The sequence below is a fragment of the Aphis gossypii genome, chromosome 3 (assembly GCF_020184175.1).
Source record: "Aphis gossypii isolate Hap1 chromosome 3, ASM2018417v2, whole genome shotgun sequence".
Classification (NCBI taxonomy): domain Eukaryota; kingdom Metazoa; phylum Arthropoda; class Insecta; order Hemiptera; family Aphididae; genus Aphis; species Aphis gossypii.
The window spans coordinates 45,504,031-45,518,790 of record NC_065532.1 but is presented as its reverse complement, the minus strand read 5'-3'; the positions used below and the strand labels follow the sequence as shown (position 1 = coordinate 45,518,790).

At 30.8% G+C, this 14,760-nt stretch overlaps 1 protein-coding gene across 3 annotated transcripts in view; it reads left to right on the top strand.

The window, feature by feature from the left end:
• Nucleotides 1–14,760, top strand: part of LOC114124535 (uncharacterized) — a 239,502-nt gene that overhangs the window by 218,373 nt on the left and 6,369 nt on the right. For 2 of the 3 annotated variants that reach the window (XM_050202696.1, XM_050202698.1), the window contains exons 3-11: nucleotides 9,212–9,313; nucleotides 9,384–9,512; nucleotides 10,153–10,303; nucleotides 10,382–10,557; nucleotides 10,624–10,829; nucleotides 11,256–11,406; nucleotides 12,763–12,925; nucleotides 13,911–14,109; nucleotides 14,418–14,551. In XM_050202696.1, coding sequence (XP_050058653.1) covers nucleotides 9,212–9,313; nucleotides 9,384–9,512; nucleotides 10,153–10,303; nucleotides 10,382–10,557; nucleotides 10,624–10,829; nucleotides 11,256–11,406; nucleotides 12,763–12,925; nucleotides 13,911–14,109; nucleotides 14,418–14,551 — 1,411 coding nt within the window. The remainder of the gene's footprint in view (nucleotides 1–9,211; nucleotides 9,314–9,383; nucleotides 9,513–10,152; nucleotides 10,304–10,381; nucleotides 10,558–10,623; nucleotides 10,830–11,255; nucleotides 11,407–12,762; nucleotides 12,926–13,910; nucleotides 14,110–14,417; nucleotides 14,552–14,760) is intronic. The other variant, XM_050202697.1, reaches the window with a different exon arrangement.

The window sequence follows — 14,760 nt, the reverse complement described above, 5'->3', positions numbered from 1 at the left end:
ACATATATATATATGGGTAACGACGATTTGTTTCGCGCCTATATACTTATACTCGCGTGTGTATAATAATATAGTCGAGTACTTCGTTCGTGTAAATCATTATGGATTTTTTTGATTTTTTTTTTTTGAGAAAATAAACACACGCGCGTTGTCAGAGAACCCGGTGGGACGCGTTCCGCCGAAATACACAGTGCTGGCGCAATAAACCGCGAGCGTTTCGAACAATCGATTCACTCGCAGGTGAATATATAATAATAAAAATTTAAAAAACGCGAAATTAATTAAAAGTGGTAAGTATTTACATAAAAAAAAAAACTCAAACCACTCTTTAATATATAGACATTTTAATATACTACTTCACAATATAATCTTGTCAGTTCGCTAAAAATGTAATTACACGCGGTCGCCAAAATGTCGCCCCCGTCATCAAGCACTCTTTCTTTTTTTAATATTATCATTTTATTAATATTTTAATACTTCGCTATTAAACTTATAAATTCCGATCGTTTTATTTTACAAAATCGAATATTTTATATTCCGACTCAAGGTGTTTATTGTTTATACTGCGGTGATTTATATAATATTCTTTCAACCACATAATTTATTTGTTTGAGTTTCCCATAAATATAAATATCTTCATGTTTTTCTTTTTTTTTTTAAATAATTCGAAATAAATTTTATGGTCACAATTCTTTTAAGGAAGATAAATTACGATAAATATCATGCAAATTCGAAAACTACGTAAAAATATACTTTACAACTATATACGTACGTAAACAATGTCGGTCTACTTTCAAATGATGCATATGTATCTACAGTACAATGATGATCCTATGGTAGATTATCAAAATGAAAAATCAGAAAATATCTTTCTAAACTAAATGCATTAATAGTGTACAACAACTCTTGAATTGTAGTGTCGGACCAATTATTGCAATCATAATATTATATCGATAGATACAACCGACGTTGTATTAGCATATTATATCAACCATACATATAAATGGATAAATATACAGTATAATATGATTGGGTATAAATATTTTTTATCATAACGCCGAAAAATGATCAGAAATTGAATTAAATGGTCGAGAATTTGAGTACAAGTAAAAATGTTGAACTGTATTTTAAGTAGTCATTTGACAAAAATCCAATAATTCACGATATAAATTCTGTCCGAAAACCTACCGTACATATACCTACATATTATTATGATATAGTGTTGTTCCGCAACAAACCGTTTATTTTCTCAATTGATTTATAACTATATGACCCGTGAGTGTGACGGTTTGGGTACAAAACTTTCGGACGGTTTAAGAATCATTTTACGGGTAACCCGGTAAATTGACCGCTTGTTAATTAAAAACCCGCCGTGGGGGGTTTCAATAACAATATTCCACCGGGGCGACTGCAGGCTAGACGTCATCTGCTCCGCTTGTCACGTGCTCGCAACAGTCACGTGTTGGAATATTATTGTCGTCATGATATTATATTATATTATATTATATATTAACACGTTCACGTAGGTATAATACAACAACATATAAGCACGCTTAACACGTTTCCGTAAGAACGACCGAAACTATACCTTTCCTGGTCGCGTTTATAATGACAAGTAGAGCGGTGGTGTAAGTGTGTAACATGAACTGTGTCCGCGCGTGAGAAGAAAAAGGTCTTGCATTTTTCGAAATCGTTTTTGGACGCGCGTGCCTCAAACTTTTGGAAACCGTCTGTTTTTGACACCGGAAATAGCTGTGTGTGCATACGTATATAGGTACCCACGCCGGGTGTTTCCACCCAAAACGTTTTGACAGACCAAACGAGCGACGGGTGCGAGATAAATGGTTTTCGAAAAAATCAAATTATGTATAAAATATACCGTGCATGTTTTCAGTTTTGGGTGCAGGTTAATAGCAATGCGCCATTTATGTAATCATAAATCATTATTCACATTATGTGTAATTTGCAAAAGAACAATATTGACAATAGGTCCCGCAGATTTTTAAATCGTATCCACTGAGGAGTTTGATCAAAATATTATTGTGTATTGTTTTAGTATAAACGATTAAATTATAAATTGAGTGGTTCTTGAATTTTCAATATTGCAATTATAACATTTTTTTTTCTTTTGAACCGTTTGGTCGGTCTACAACTGATAGCTTTTTCCTCCATCGCAGCAACGTACTATAATCTTTTTCGAATCCGATATGATAATCTATTTCTACTCCTTTTTTTTTTAATCCAGATATGTACGAGTTTATTAATTTCTTTCTTGCTGTCTTGCGTATTTCTATAATATTGCACTTTCAATATTATAGCACCCAATATGATATATTATGTTTTGTATCGTGCAGTAAAGTACGTCTCATCGTCGCATGTCCATTATAAATCTTATTTCCCTAATCAACATGCACTTCTACATCGTTATTTTTTTTTTAGCCAGCTTAATTATTGAACACCCATTCATCGTCACATTTTGGCGGCTTCAAAGAATCTCGTGTAATATGTATAGCTGCTTAAGCAATAATTTGTCACTGATAAATAAAACATAGAGCTACAGTTCATTAATAAATAGATTTTACTTTTTTTATATATTTCTCTCAATAAAATAAGTCAACTTAACTTTCCCAATTCTTTCTTCGATTTCTTTTTAATTATAAAAAACTGTTTTAACAATTATAAAATTAAAAATTATAAATACTATAATAATACTATTGATTAAAATTAATTAAAAAAATCAGTCAAAATCGTAATTTTTTGCAAATATTAATTATCGAATGAAAACTATTGTCTTAATCCACATATTACGTGTTAATTCTTTAACCAAATACACAAGAGTGCAAGACTATACAATCTTATTGATTTGTAAATTATTTTAAATATTATAGTTAACCATTTTATACATGAAAATAATGAGATTGTAAAAATATATATATTGAAAGGCATCGTAAAATACAACAAAAGCCAATAATATAATATAAGAATAAAAAACTATTTTATTTAATCAAGTTTAGTTTGAATAAGGACTAGTAAAAAATGCTGAATAATTATATTCACCACAGAACCTTTTTTGTGCATACCTTTGATACGGATGACTGGCTGCGATGTAGTTTATCTCGTGGCGGTGTACATTATTTCTTGCACTTTATACGTTTTCACTACAATTCGATATTAACATAATTTATTGATTGGTTTTCATGTTCAATCTACATAACACATATAGGTAATAATATTATATATTCATACAAATACGGTGTGACCGTCATACCCGAAATAATATGGCTATATATAGATATACCATGATCTAAATACTCAATTTTGGGCGTTAGTTTAATGTAAGAATGTAAGATACAGTACATTACCACAACCTCATAGTCATACAAATATTACAAATGTTATAACACTCATTACATTTATTAAAATTACTGAAGTCAAATTAAAGTTTACATAATCATATATAATATAATTACAGTATCGCTAGATTTACCTATATCAGTAACATTTGCAAATATTTCATGATGTATCATAGGTTAAACATTAGTTATACCCAGCGGCCAACACTCAAATATTGTGAACGAAATATAATGATAATGATGATTATAATAACGATAATAATGATAATAATAATAATAATAGTAATAATGGTAATAATAATTGATATAAGCTGTCGGACAAAGAGAAAGGCAAATAACAGACGACTGTCTAATTTAAATACTCGATTATAAACGTTAAAGCAATTTAAAGGAGGATGATGATGATGATGATGACAGAATTCAATTTGTCCTAAAACCAAAGACGTCAAGAACGCCGAAGTCATTAAGATTTGCGATCCCGTGACATTTTTGTGGGAATTTGGCGATGATTCCGGCGACGATGACGATTCGACCCCTGCAAGTTGCTCATCGCATTGTTTTTTTCCCCGTCACGAAACCAATTCCATTTCTTATTCCTCGGAGGCACTGTTGTTACCTCCCCGTGCAAATTGAATTCGCATATTACAATACAACTCGGTGCGTCGATCTAACTATGCATGAAATCGTTCCCAATTCATAAAAAAAAAAATCATAAATATACTTCAATTAACTAGACGCACAAAAAGAGAAGAAAATTTAAAGTCGTTCGTGAATTGAACAGAAAATGAACAGATGAAAAAAAAGCATTATTTATATAATATTATAATAATATATTATTGTTATTACAACAATGTATTTCAATTTATTGTTTACGAGAAATAAGAAATTATTTAATCGATTCTACTAAATGAGTCGTAGTTGAACTACCGAGAAAATGAAAAGTTTTTCATCGTATTGACATAAAGGTTATTACTAAATTTAAGTACAATATATCGCTTCTTCGAAAAACTGAAAATTTTAAAGACTTTATTGTATGTTTAAGTATAATTATATTTAAGATATTTAAAGTTTAAACAGTATAGAATACAATATCGTTAGTGGTGTAGGATATAAGAATTTAACTTAAATATTTAAATTATTTGTTTATTAGCTGAATCGTCACAATTAGGTTAGGTTAAGGCTCCCGAAATATAGTTTGGAAAACAATTCACAAAAAAAAATGTGTATTCAATGAAACGTACAATTTGCTAAGAACGAATACGCATCAGACTATATTGCCGAGTAACGATACCAACTTCTTTTTTTCAAATGAGAACCAACCTTTTTTACAATATATTCTTTAACTAATTTAGTATTTATAAATCTAAATAATTGAAAATGCGATCCTTAAGTATATTTGAAAATGTCAATACTTAGAATCTGAATAAATACATCAATAAAGGACAAATAGGGGTTGCGTTCTTGGTGACTCATACTGGATAAATATTATTTTATGTATATAAATATTGATGTAAATTTATATTTATTACGAGTCATTTGCAAATATATACTAACTTAGTAGAAGGACGGAAGGAAAATATCCGTAGAGATTAAGAAAATAAATAGAGAAAATAAAGTTGCAGTCCTCTCTACTCAATAAAAATAACAAAATGTGGTTCTTTTAGTTGTACTTATGTCAGTAGCCGCAGGTCCCTTATATAAGTCCACATGAAAATTATCTTCTTAGAGAAGAGGGAAGTAGCGTACTAAATACACGCTACCCATTGCAAAACAAGTGATAAATTATTGACAAAAACTGATTAAGTCGTTTCGATGAAAAGAAAAATGTAAGTAGGTACTATTATAGCGCACCTACAAACCTGTACGTCACGACGGTACATTATATAATTTAACACCACAACACACTAAAACGATTATAAAATCGTATAAACATCTGCAGAAGACGGAAAAACTAAATCAACACGGCCGTCTGAGGAGTGCCGGGAAATAATTTACAAACCGTTTAGATCTCCTGTGCATTGTGTCGTAACTCTATTAGCGAGCGTTGATCGATTAATTAAACACCGTACCGTTTACACGATGGTTATATAGATACGCCTATTTTACACGACTTTGTACTCGGTAATAATAATATACTCACTACAGTTCGCCGTCGTCTGCCAAACTATCCAAACACGTCCGGATTTTTAAATCTGATGAAATTTACATCCAATTGATAAGTGAAAACCGATTAACTTATAAATACTCGTATCTAGTTATAACCTGCAACTAACCCAGTAACCACACATTATAATTATCATCGATCATTAACGTTTCCTATATTATCGGATAAATATAATATTAAAGATTATACAAAAAAAAAAAAAAATTGAATTTTGAATTTCGAAATATTTCAAAACCCTGAATATATTATACCATATATGCGCAATAATGTGCAGAGATGTGGGCTCTTTACGTGATCTATACAACCCGTGTCACCGCTTGTAAATTATGATTGGCCAATTAATCGTATAAATTGGCAGGGTGTATTGTAACGGAAGATTTTCCCCTGTACCGGCAAGACTGAAATATTATATCGTATAATACAGTCGCGGTTCCGGGTGGACGAAAAATTGCGTGTCATACACCGCGTGTCGTGTATGACGCAAACCGTCGGGACAATATAATAATTTTCCTTCGTCTGGCGTAGGGGGGAACGGAAGAGAAAAAAAAACCCTTATTGCGGTACTTTGCCGTGTATCTGGACGTTATGGCCCTCGTATTTATATACACCGCTCAGCTATACTTACGCGGGTGATCCAATTTAAGAACAACCGCGTCGCCGTCGTTACTATAATTTATTATACATTTTTAGGCACACAATATTATTATATGATGCGATGTATACACGCGTAGGTACGCGCGCAAAGTATCGGTTATTAATATCGCGAAACGTTGAGATAAATTCTCGTTTTCACTCACTTTTTTTTTTTAATTCGTCCACGTTTTTATCAATTTGATGAAAACGAGCGATATTATACGTCGTGCTGCAGGTGACGGACGTTGTCGAAAAATCGTGTTTCCCATTACTGACGGATAGGTGGTTTTTTTAAACGTCATTAAACGAGTAGAACTACAGTGTTTTGTGTGTGTACACAATGTACGCATTATAATATTATATTTAAAAACATATTTTAACCTGGAACTCGAAAAAGCCGACCTCGCACATTTCAATCGTATAAAATATGTAATATATATATATCGGAGCACGGCCGTCGTACATTATTTATTCCGTATTAGCTATAAGCTAAAGCGCATTATCATTGTTCAATTATGTATACGAAAATAAAAACGAAAACACAGTATATTGTGTATATGTACTAGTCGTAGGGAAACGCGGGCCGTATGACCTTTTCGGTTTTTTTTTTTTTGAATATTATTATTATTATTGTGTACTCGAACGCAGTAATTATATAACATACGCGCCACGGTCTCATCACGACGTTGTGATAATTATCAGACATTATCGATATCGTCATTACTGTTTTATTATATTATTATCAAATGCCGTACGAGAAATTAAAAAATAATATGTTATATTTTATTCGTCACAATATTGAGCTAGTACACGCGTAGGCATAATGTACGTACCTACATAATAATATTATACAAAACATATTACAATATAGCAATATAATAGGTATGCGTAGCAAATGTAATTACATTTTATATCGTTTCGGGTGTTCTTTAACGATTGTTCGGCACGATTTTATGTCATCGAAAAGCAAGGAAATTCAACACGCGAGGGAATTACAATGTTTATCGCCAACATTCGAAACTTTTCGGTTATACCTACGGTTTTTTCAAGTATATAATATGTTATAATATTTCGTTATGTTATTGAGCTATTATTTTTCATGGTTTCATCGTATACGTTTAGGTTTTGTGTGTATTACACACTAATATTATGTACGTTTATTATAATTTTAATAAACACATTGCCCACAAAACCGTATATAATATCAATTACGAAATTAGAAAATTATCAATGTATAGTATTTACGATTGAATAATATTTCCATTATCGATTCTATATACGTAATTGGTTTTTGAGCGCAATAAATATTATTATACACCTACTCTATTGTTTTTCATAATAAGTTTACAATAATAGTTACTATAAAAAAAATCACATAATTCTCGAATAAGCTCTATAAATCCCTAGAATAGTACTTTATTGTTTGAATAGTAGTTTTGGCAAAGCAACAGTTTTCAATCCGCTTTAACTAATGACAAAGTTTCGAATTAAATTCTGCGTGTACCTAAATCGAATTAAATATTAATACGTATTTACCAAAATTAATAAAATGATACTTAGTATAATTTATGTATACAATATACATGTATATATACGACTTTTACAATAATAATTTCATAAATTGATATTTGCAAATTTTCAATAATGTATTAATATAGAAGTTTAAGAAATCAATTTTACCGTTGAATAGATGACTGGGTTCGTATTTTAAAACCGTATTATTAATACTTTAAACAGATAAAGCCTTAAAATAATAATTTAAAAGTCAATACTGGTCGAAATAAAAATAACTTTTTGAATTTAATATCAATATTTTTAAAAGTGAAACATTATTATGTGTTGGTGATTTCAGTAATCCTCGTAAATGAAAATAATTTACATACCATGGTTTTTTCACTATAAAGATATTTTTATATAAATTATTTGTGTACGCTAAAGTAAATATTTTACCGCCATCCGCCGTCGAACATAATTTTCCGATTTCGAGGACAAACTTCTGTGCCCGTCCTCGGGCAGTTTTGGCTTTATACCAATAGAACATTTTCTGATAAATACTCGACGAAGAAGCATTTTAACATAGCCACAAATCTGTCACGCTCCCCCATTCTTCGGGCCACTCTATCTTTCTACTAAAATACACGCAGCCGCCACGTTTAAATGTCCCTTTTCGGAGGAAACGCTCGTCGGATCCGAGCCCATTCATCCCCGCGGTGTGCCTTTGAAACATTTTTCGGTGTAAATGGAAGTGATTTCCTTTAAAACACCTGGGTTCCCCTATTTTTTTCTTTTCCCCGGTGTTGACGATTGGTGGACGGGAGGAAGATAAAACTTCACCGAAACGAAATGCACCGTCTGCGGGGGGTGCATGCGAAAACATTTTACGCGGATTGATAATCCATCGATTTGAGTGCGACGGACGTCTGCGTGTGTGTGTGTGTGTGTGTGTGTGTGTGTGTGTGTGTTAGGGGGTGTAACACGAAAACTCGGCACAGCAGAAGGAAATCTCTGCAGCTCGTGTCCCCGGAAACATTTAACTTTTAATTTCGCTGGGGACAAGTCACGCATACAGACGGGAACTTTGTCACCGTCGCCGATCACGCCCCTCGTTCCTAGTCTCCATACACATACAAAATCGCTTTCAATCTGTACATACACACACATATATATATATATTCTAAATCCGTGACTTTTTCGTTGCGAATAACTAATAATTGTTTCGACGTGAAAGTTTAACTGTTGTTATTGTTGTTGTTATTGCTGCTGTTGTTTCGAAGTTATTACGGTTGTGTTGATGTGTTTTGTTTACATCAAAATTAAAATCATTTAGTTCACGCACAGACTTTAAAAAAACAATTACATTTTCCGATAAAAAATAACCCAAAATAGTTAGATAGACAACTCGGTGGTCTGACTCCTGACTGTTACTAAAAATCACTAAAAAAATGATATTTAAAACAGAAAATCAAACATTGCACAAATACTCGTATTATATACATTATATTATAAACATATATCACATATAATATGATGGAGTTTAAAATTTTGATTTGTATATTTTCAGACTGCCTGCATTTGCAACTATACAGGGACAGTAAAGACAGATACAAACACGGCCAAACGAAGGCTTCATTATCTTTGCAACACTTCTTAGGAGTAGAGTCTGGTGAGTTATTTTGTTAAACATCTTAATATAAACAATAATATATTACCTATAATCGAAATATCATTCTCAGGATTTACGCTGGACAAAGAATCCAACACGATAGCTATTATTTGCCAAGACGTCACCGTTGTATTAGCGTTTGATACCCGAGAGAGACTAATCCAGTGGCAAGTTAAGATATCTTCGAACTTGGGAGACGGTAAGAAAAATAATAATAATAATGTTATTAAACTGTTAAAAAATTAACTTTAAACAAACTAATTCTATTAAAATTAATGGATATTTTTTGTTTCCGTTGGGACAGTCTTAAAACTTTCTAGTTAAATACTACGAAAAAAAAATAACTTAAATTTTGAAATTATATATAAGTTATAAATTTTATAACTAATAATATATTATAAATATATCTAAACAAATGTATAACTATTTTTGAAAGTTGCAATGGTAAGACATGCTTTCGTATTGTTTTTTTCATCTTAAGGGTGCATAATGTAGAGATAACGTGAGTTGAAAATGTTCTGAGTAACAAAGGTTGTACACAGTCTGCAAATAATAATAATGCATAGGGAATTTAAAGAGGTTTATTGTGCAAGCAACTGTAAAGATAACAAGTAAGAAAAAAAGGGAGACGTGGATAAAGGAAATGACCGAAAATAAAAGGAAAGTAGACAGAAGTATGAGGATGTAAAAAAATGGTTTACCGCACCTAATAATGTATGTATGTAAAAAAAATACACTCCATGCAGAAATACGAAATACCGTGAACTTACGATTGTTAGTTTATTGAATACGAAATTGAAATTTGTTTATAACAATCATGTTAACATTGGCATTTGCAGACCAACAGTTTTTGATCCAAATATCATCCTGTCCTCCCAAGTCAAAAATATCTGCAGGACCTGCCAGGTTACACATACAAGACTTGAGATTCTCGATGACAACTGGAGTACCACCAAGATTAGCTGGTGTTTGGGAACTCCGACACTTGAGGTATATTTTGATTTTGTCGATTTTTAATTTGATTTATAGTATTTCAGTTTTAATAATCTACTACGTATATTGTCACAGGAAATATGGAGTTATTGAAAATCGGTTTTGCTACGAGGGCGGTTCGAGGTGTGGCAAAGGAGAGGGCTTGTTTGTGTGTTTTACCGACCAGGGAGATGATATAACTAGATGCATGAACTTAGCGGCTGAAGGCAAGTTGGCTACCAGGAAGAGGTTACTCTCTAGAAATATGTCGGGTAAGGAAAAAAGTCATAATATTACTTAACAACATTTTGCGTATATCTATAATACCTGAAATACAGTTTTAGAAAGTCCGTCCAGAAGAGGTCTCTTGTCTCGCTTAGATTCTAGAGCTTCCGAGTACGGTACTGATCAAAATTCATTCAATCAACATTCTCACGACAGAAGCGAAGACAACATGTGTTGGCCATCTAACGAAAGTCGATTAGATAATTCGGACTTTGGAGACACGGCGTCTGTTGGAGACTTTCAAGATCAAAACTTGCAGGTAAACTATAGTGACACAACACAAAAAATTTAAAATAATATAATAAACCACAAACGATCTTATGATAAGTATAATAAGTAAAACATTTCTACTTATATCAGTAAACACAATTTTATAATAAAAAATTAAATATATATATTATATAAGTATAAAAAAAATTACTACAATTTATAACATAGGTAGTAGGTACAATATGTTTTGAATTATAAACGATTATACTTCATGTATCATTTTTAATTGTTATGTAAATATATTTTTTGAAATAATATTTCATCACGTTATTATTTAAATTTATCTTTAAAATAATTCAACAATCTATTCGATATTATGGTCAACTATATGGTTACGAACGCTGAAGCAAAGATTTTGTTTTTGAGAGTATAGGTAAATGTTATAATATATATTATGTTTGATTTAAAAAAATAGGAATGCACGTGGACTCCAGAAACAGCTTTGGAACGATGTGCCAGCTGTATAAGTAAACTTGGAGCTTTGTCTCGTTCTTCAACTATGGCTAATACCCCTGGAAGCATAGGCTTTAATCCAGCATGGACTATGGATAACAATGTATCATCGCGTAAGTTTATTCAAATTTAATTATTTACAAAACTTTTAATATAGGTACTAAATCCGAACCTAACCTATTTATATACTTGCATTTTAAATATACAAACAAATAACGTGGAAAATAATGTTATGTATAATTTTAAATAATAATGATTAGCTATTTTAAAGCCGAAAAATAAATTTAATATAAAAACCAATAGCGTTAATAGTTATTATTTATTAAAAACAAGTAACAACTCGAGCCCGCTTTAACACCAAGTAGATTTTCTTTACTACACTCGATAATTAATCTGTAAACAACTATAATATTTAGTTATATAACACGAATACTTAAGTCAAGGTTTTGCAATAAAAAACATAATATATCGCATATACGTACTTAGAATAGAAAGATTGCAGTATTCGAGTAAAGGTATCGAACATATTATTACGGCATGTAAAGCGAGTATTTACAAGGTCAAATACGTATCCGCGTGTTACTTAAGTGTATCGTTGAGCTTTTCTGAATTTGTAACCTTTTTGGCAATGTCTCAACACATTTGCTACATTCTTCCTGACAATTTAAAACGTTCCTCCCTCTTATAATATATTTTGTAACAACGGTGTAGAGTCCAACACGCGATTCTGTTCTTATAACCTATAAGTAGTCATGCAGTAAGTACATACATGTAGATTGTAGGTATTATATTATATACCCATATGCTTTTTATTTTAGATACAAATACTATCATTATTGTTGTATACGTTCGTTTGACATGAGAATAAATACTCAATTATAAAAATAATTAATTACAAAATAACTTACGAGTTCATAAAATTTAGCTCGATGAAATATTATATAAAACGTATTATCGTGTCGATCGTTTCCAATTAGATTTGTAATGAACGCAATACAATAATATTATCATGTTGTGGCCCACCGATAACAATAAAATCATTCGCCTAAGACTTCATTATTGTCCGTTTAAATATTATTTTACTGCGCAAAGGAATAATCTGAGATGCCGCTTCTAGATTTGAATTTACTAAATATAATACACGAACGCATAGCCGTCCAAGATGAAGACGTAATTTATAATACAATATTATTACGTAGGACGTAGGTACGTTTTGATGAACAAAATGATTGAATCGTAAATTTAATAGATAGGGAAAACGTTCATTTCTATTGACCTGAATACTTCGTGGTTAGAAACAATACAATCGTGTCCTTTTAGATCGGAGTATTGTTATACTTGACAATAAATAGTAAAAGTAAGACGTTTCCATACTTTTATCGATTTTAAAAACATCGCATTTATTCGTTCGCGTAGGTACCTATATAGTTATATTGTGTTCTATTATAAATGGTATTTGTTTTATTCAGTGAATTACATACCAGAAATGAATAATGGACATCAGTGTTGTGGATATATGTCGTCGCAGAGCAGCAGCAGTGGCGGAAGCGCCGGATGTAGCTCTGTGTGTGGTACCGAGTATTCTGTACCTAGAAAAGTATGCGCCTCCATGACTGACAAAGTGAACAAAATGTAAGTACATGGAATTTTAAACTATATAGGCGTCATAATTAGTACATAATAATATAATTTGGTACGGATGTATAATATTTTATAGGTAGGTACTAAGTACATTAATAACCTTTTTGTTTTAAAACATTAACAACTCGTACGATAAATCCAAGGTTATTATGATGTATAAACAACTTAATTTAAACATAATATATTTCAAAAATGTATTTTAAACCTTTTTTTTCAATTTTTAATACTATAAAATATATGTTTAAAATATATTTTTTTTTTGGTCCTTTAATTGTAACTTTGTAAATTATGACTTATTTTTTTTTTAATTTCATTTAATGATGAAGTACCTTTAACTAAAAATTAAAAAAACACAATCAATTATTATAAAAAAAAATTAAATATGATTATTTAATTACAAACATACATTTATTTATATATTATGTTGTTTCAGCTATTATAAAACTCTTAAAACTCAAAAAATATGATATATTGTTCAAAATACCGTTGATAACTTATATTAAATTTTTTTCGCATAATGCAAATTAATAATTAATAGTTGCACTGGATTAAAATATTTTATAGATTTATCAATTTTCAGTAGCCATAAAATATAAATATGTGTACAAATACATTGACTTAAAATCAATTTTGTCGAACAAATGAACCTACGTATAACGTATTTGTTTAACAGTGAATTAGATATATATTATATATATATATAAAAATTATACATCAAATAAAAAATAATTAAAACCACATTATATAATAAATTGTTGATGTACATAATATTATATCTACCACACACACACACACACACATATATATATATATATATATCATGTAATCACAATGTTAATATTTCTAGTTACTTAATCGTACCAATCAATTATCATTTAAATTATTTAAATAACATTGATCGTTATATTCTTATTTTAAACGACATCCGTTCGGCACGAAATAATAATTATAAAATTAATTTATTATCGAATTCCAGTCAATCTGAAGCGTGTGCGCCGAACAGACCACCGAAACCAATACACCTAAAGCCGGAAACGAGTACGCCAGTGAAAAAGGCTCCAATGCCTCTACCACAACAGGACACGTGTGTGTGCCGGTGCACTACTTCGGACAAACCCAGACAATCCTACCTCAATAACTACGATACTCCTAAGATTATGTGCACAAACACAAAAGTGAGTTTTTGATGAAGTATAAATCACATAAAATATATTTATAATACTTTTAAAAGAAAATGTTATTCTGTGAACGATAACTTGGTCGAACAAAATAGTTTAAAAACAAATAAATCTCAAACGATAAAAAAAAAAAAAACTTGTAAGAACAAGTCACTAAGTATTTAAGCTAAAAGTCTGTTTTTGACATTTTTACGTCGGCCGATACATTTTTGTTTTAAATTTTCTGTCGAACGAAACATAACAATCTATCTAAATTGTTTCTGTATCGTTTGTCAACGTTTAATCGTAATGCATTATTTTCACAGCAGAATAAGCCGTACTCGTCAATACAAGATGAATACTACGACACGCCGCGGAACATCAAATCTTCGTTGGAAATTAACCCCTACGGCAATTACGATACGCCTCCATCGCCCGTGGCAGTTCATAAAAAATCCAAGTAATTTATATTAATTTTTCGTGCACACATCGACGGGTTTTGATCTTATTATGAAATATAATCATGTAAATATTCTCAAAGGGGTTGTATAAAGTATATATATATATACTTAGATATATTATACTATAGGTACTTATTAAATAACGGTATAATAAAACAATATTTACGAGTTTTAGATTTCGATAAATAAACATAAATAATGCTGTTAT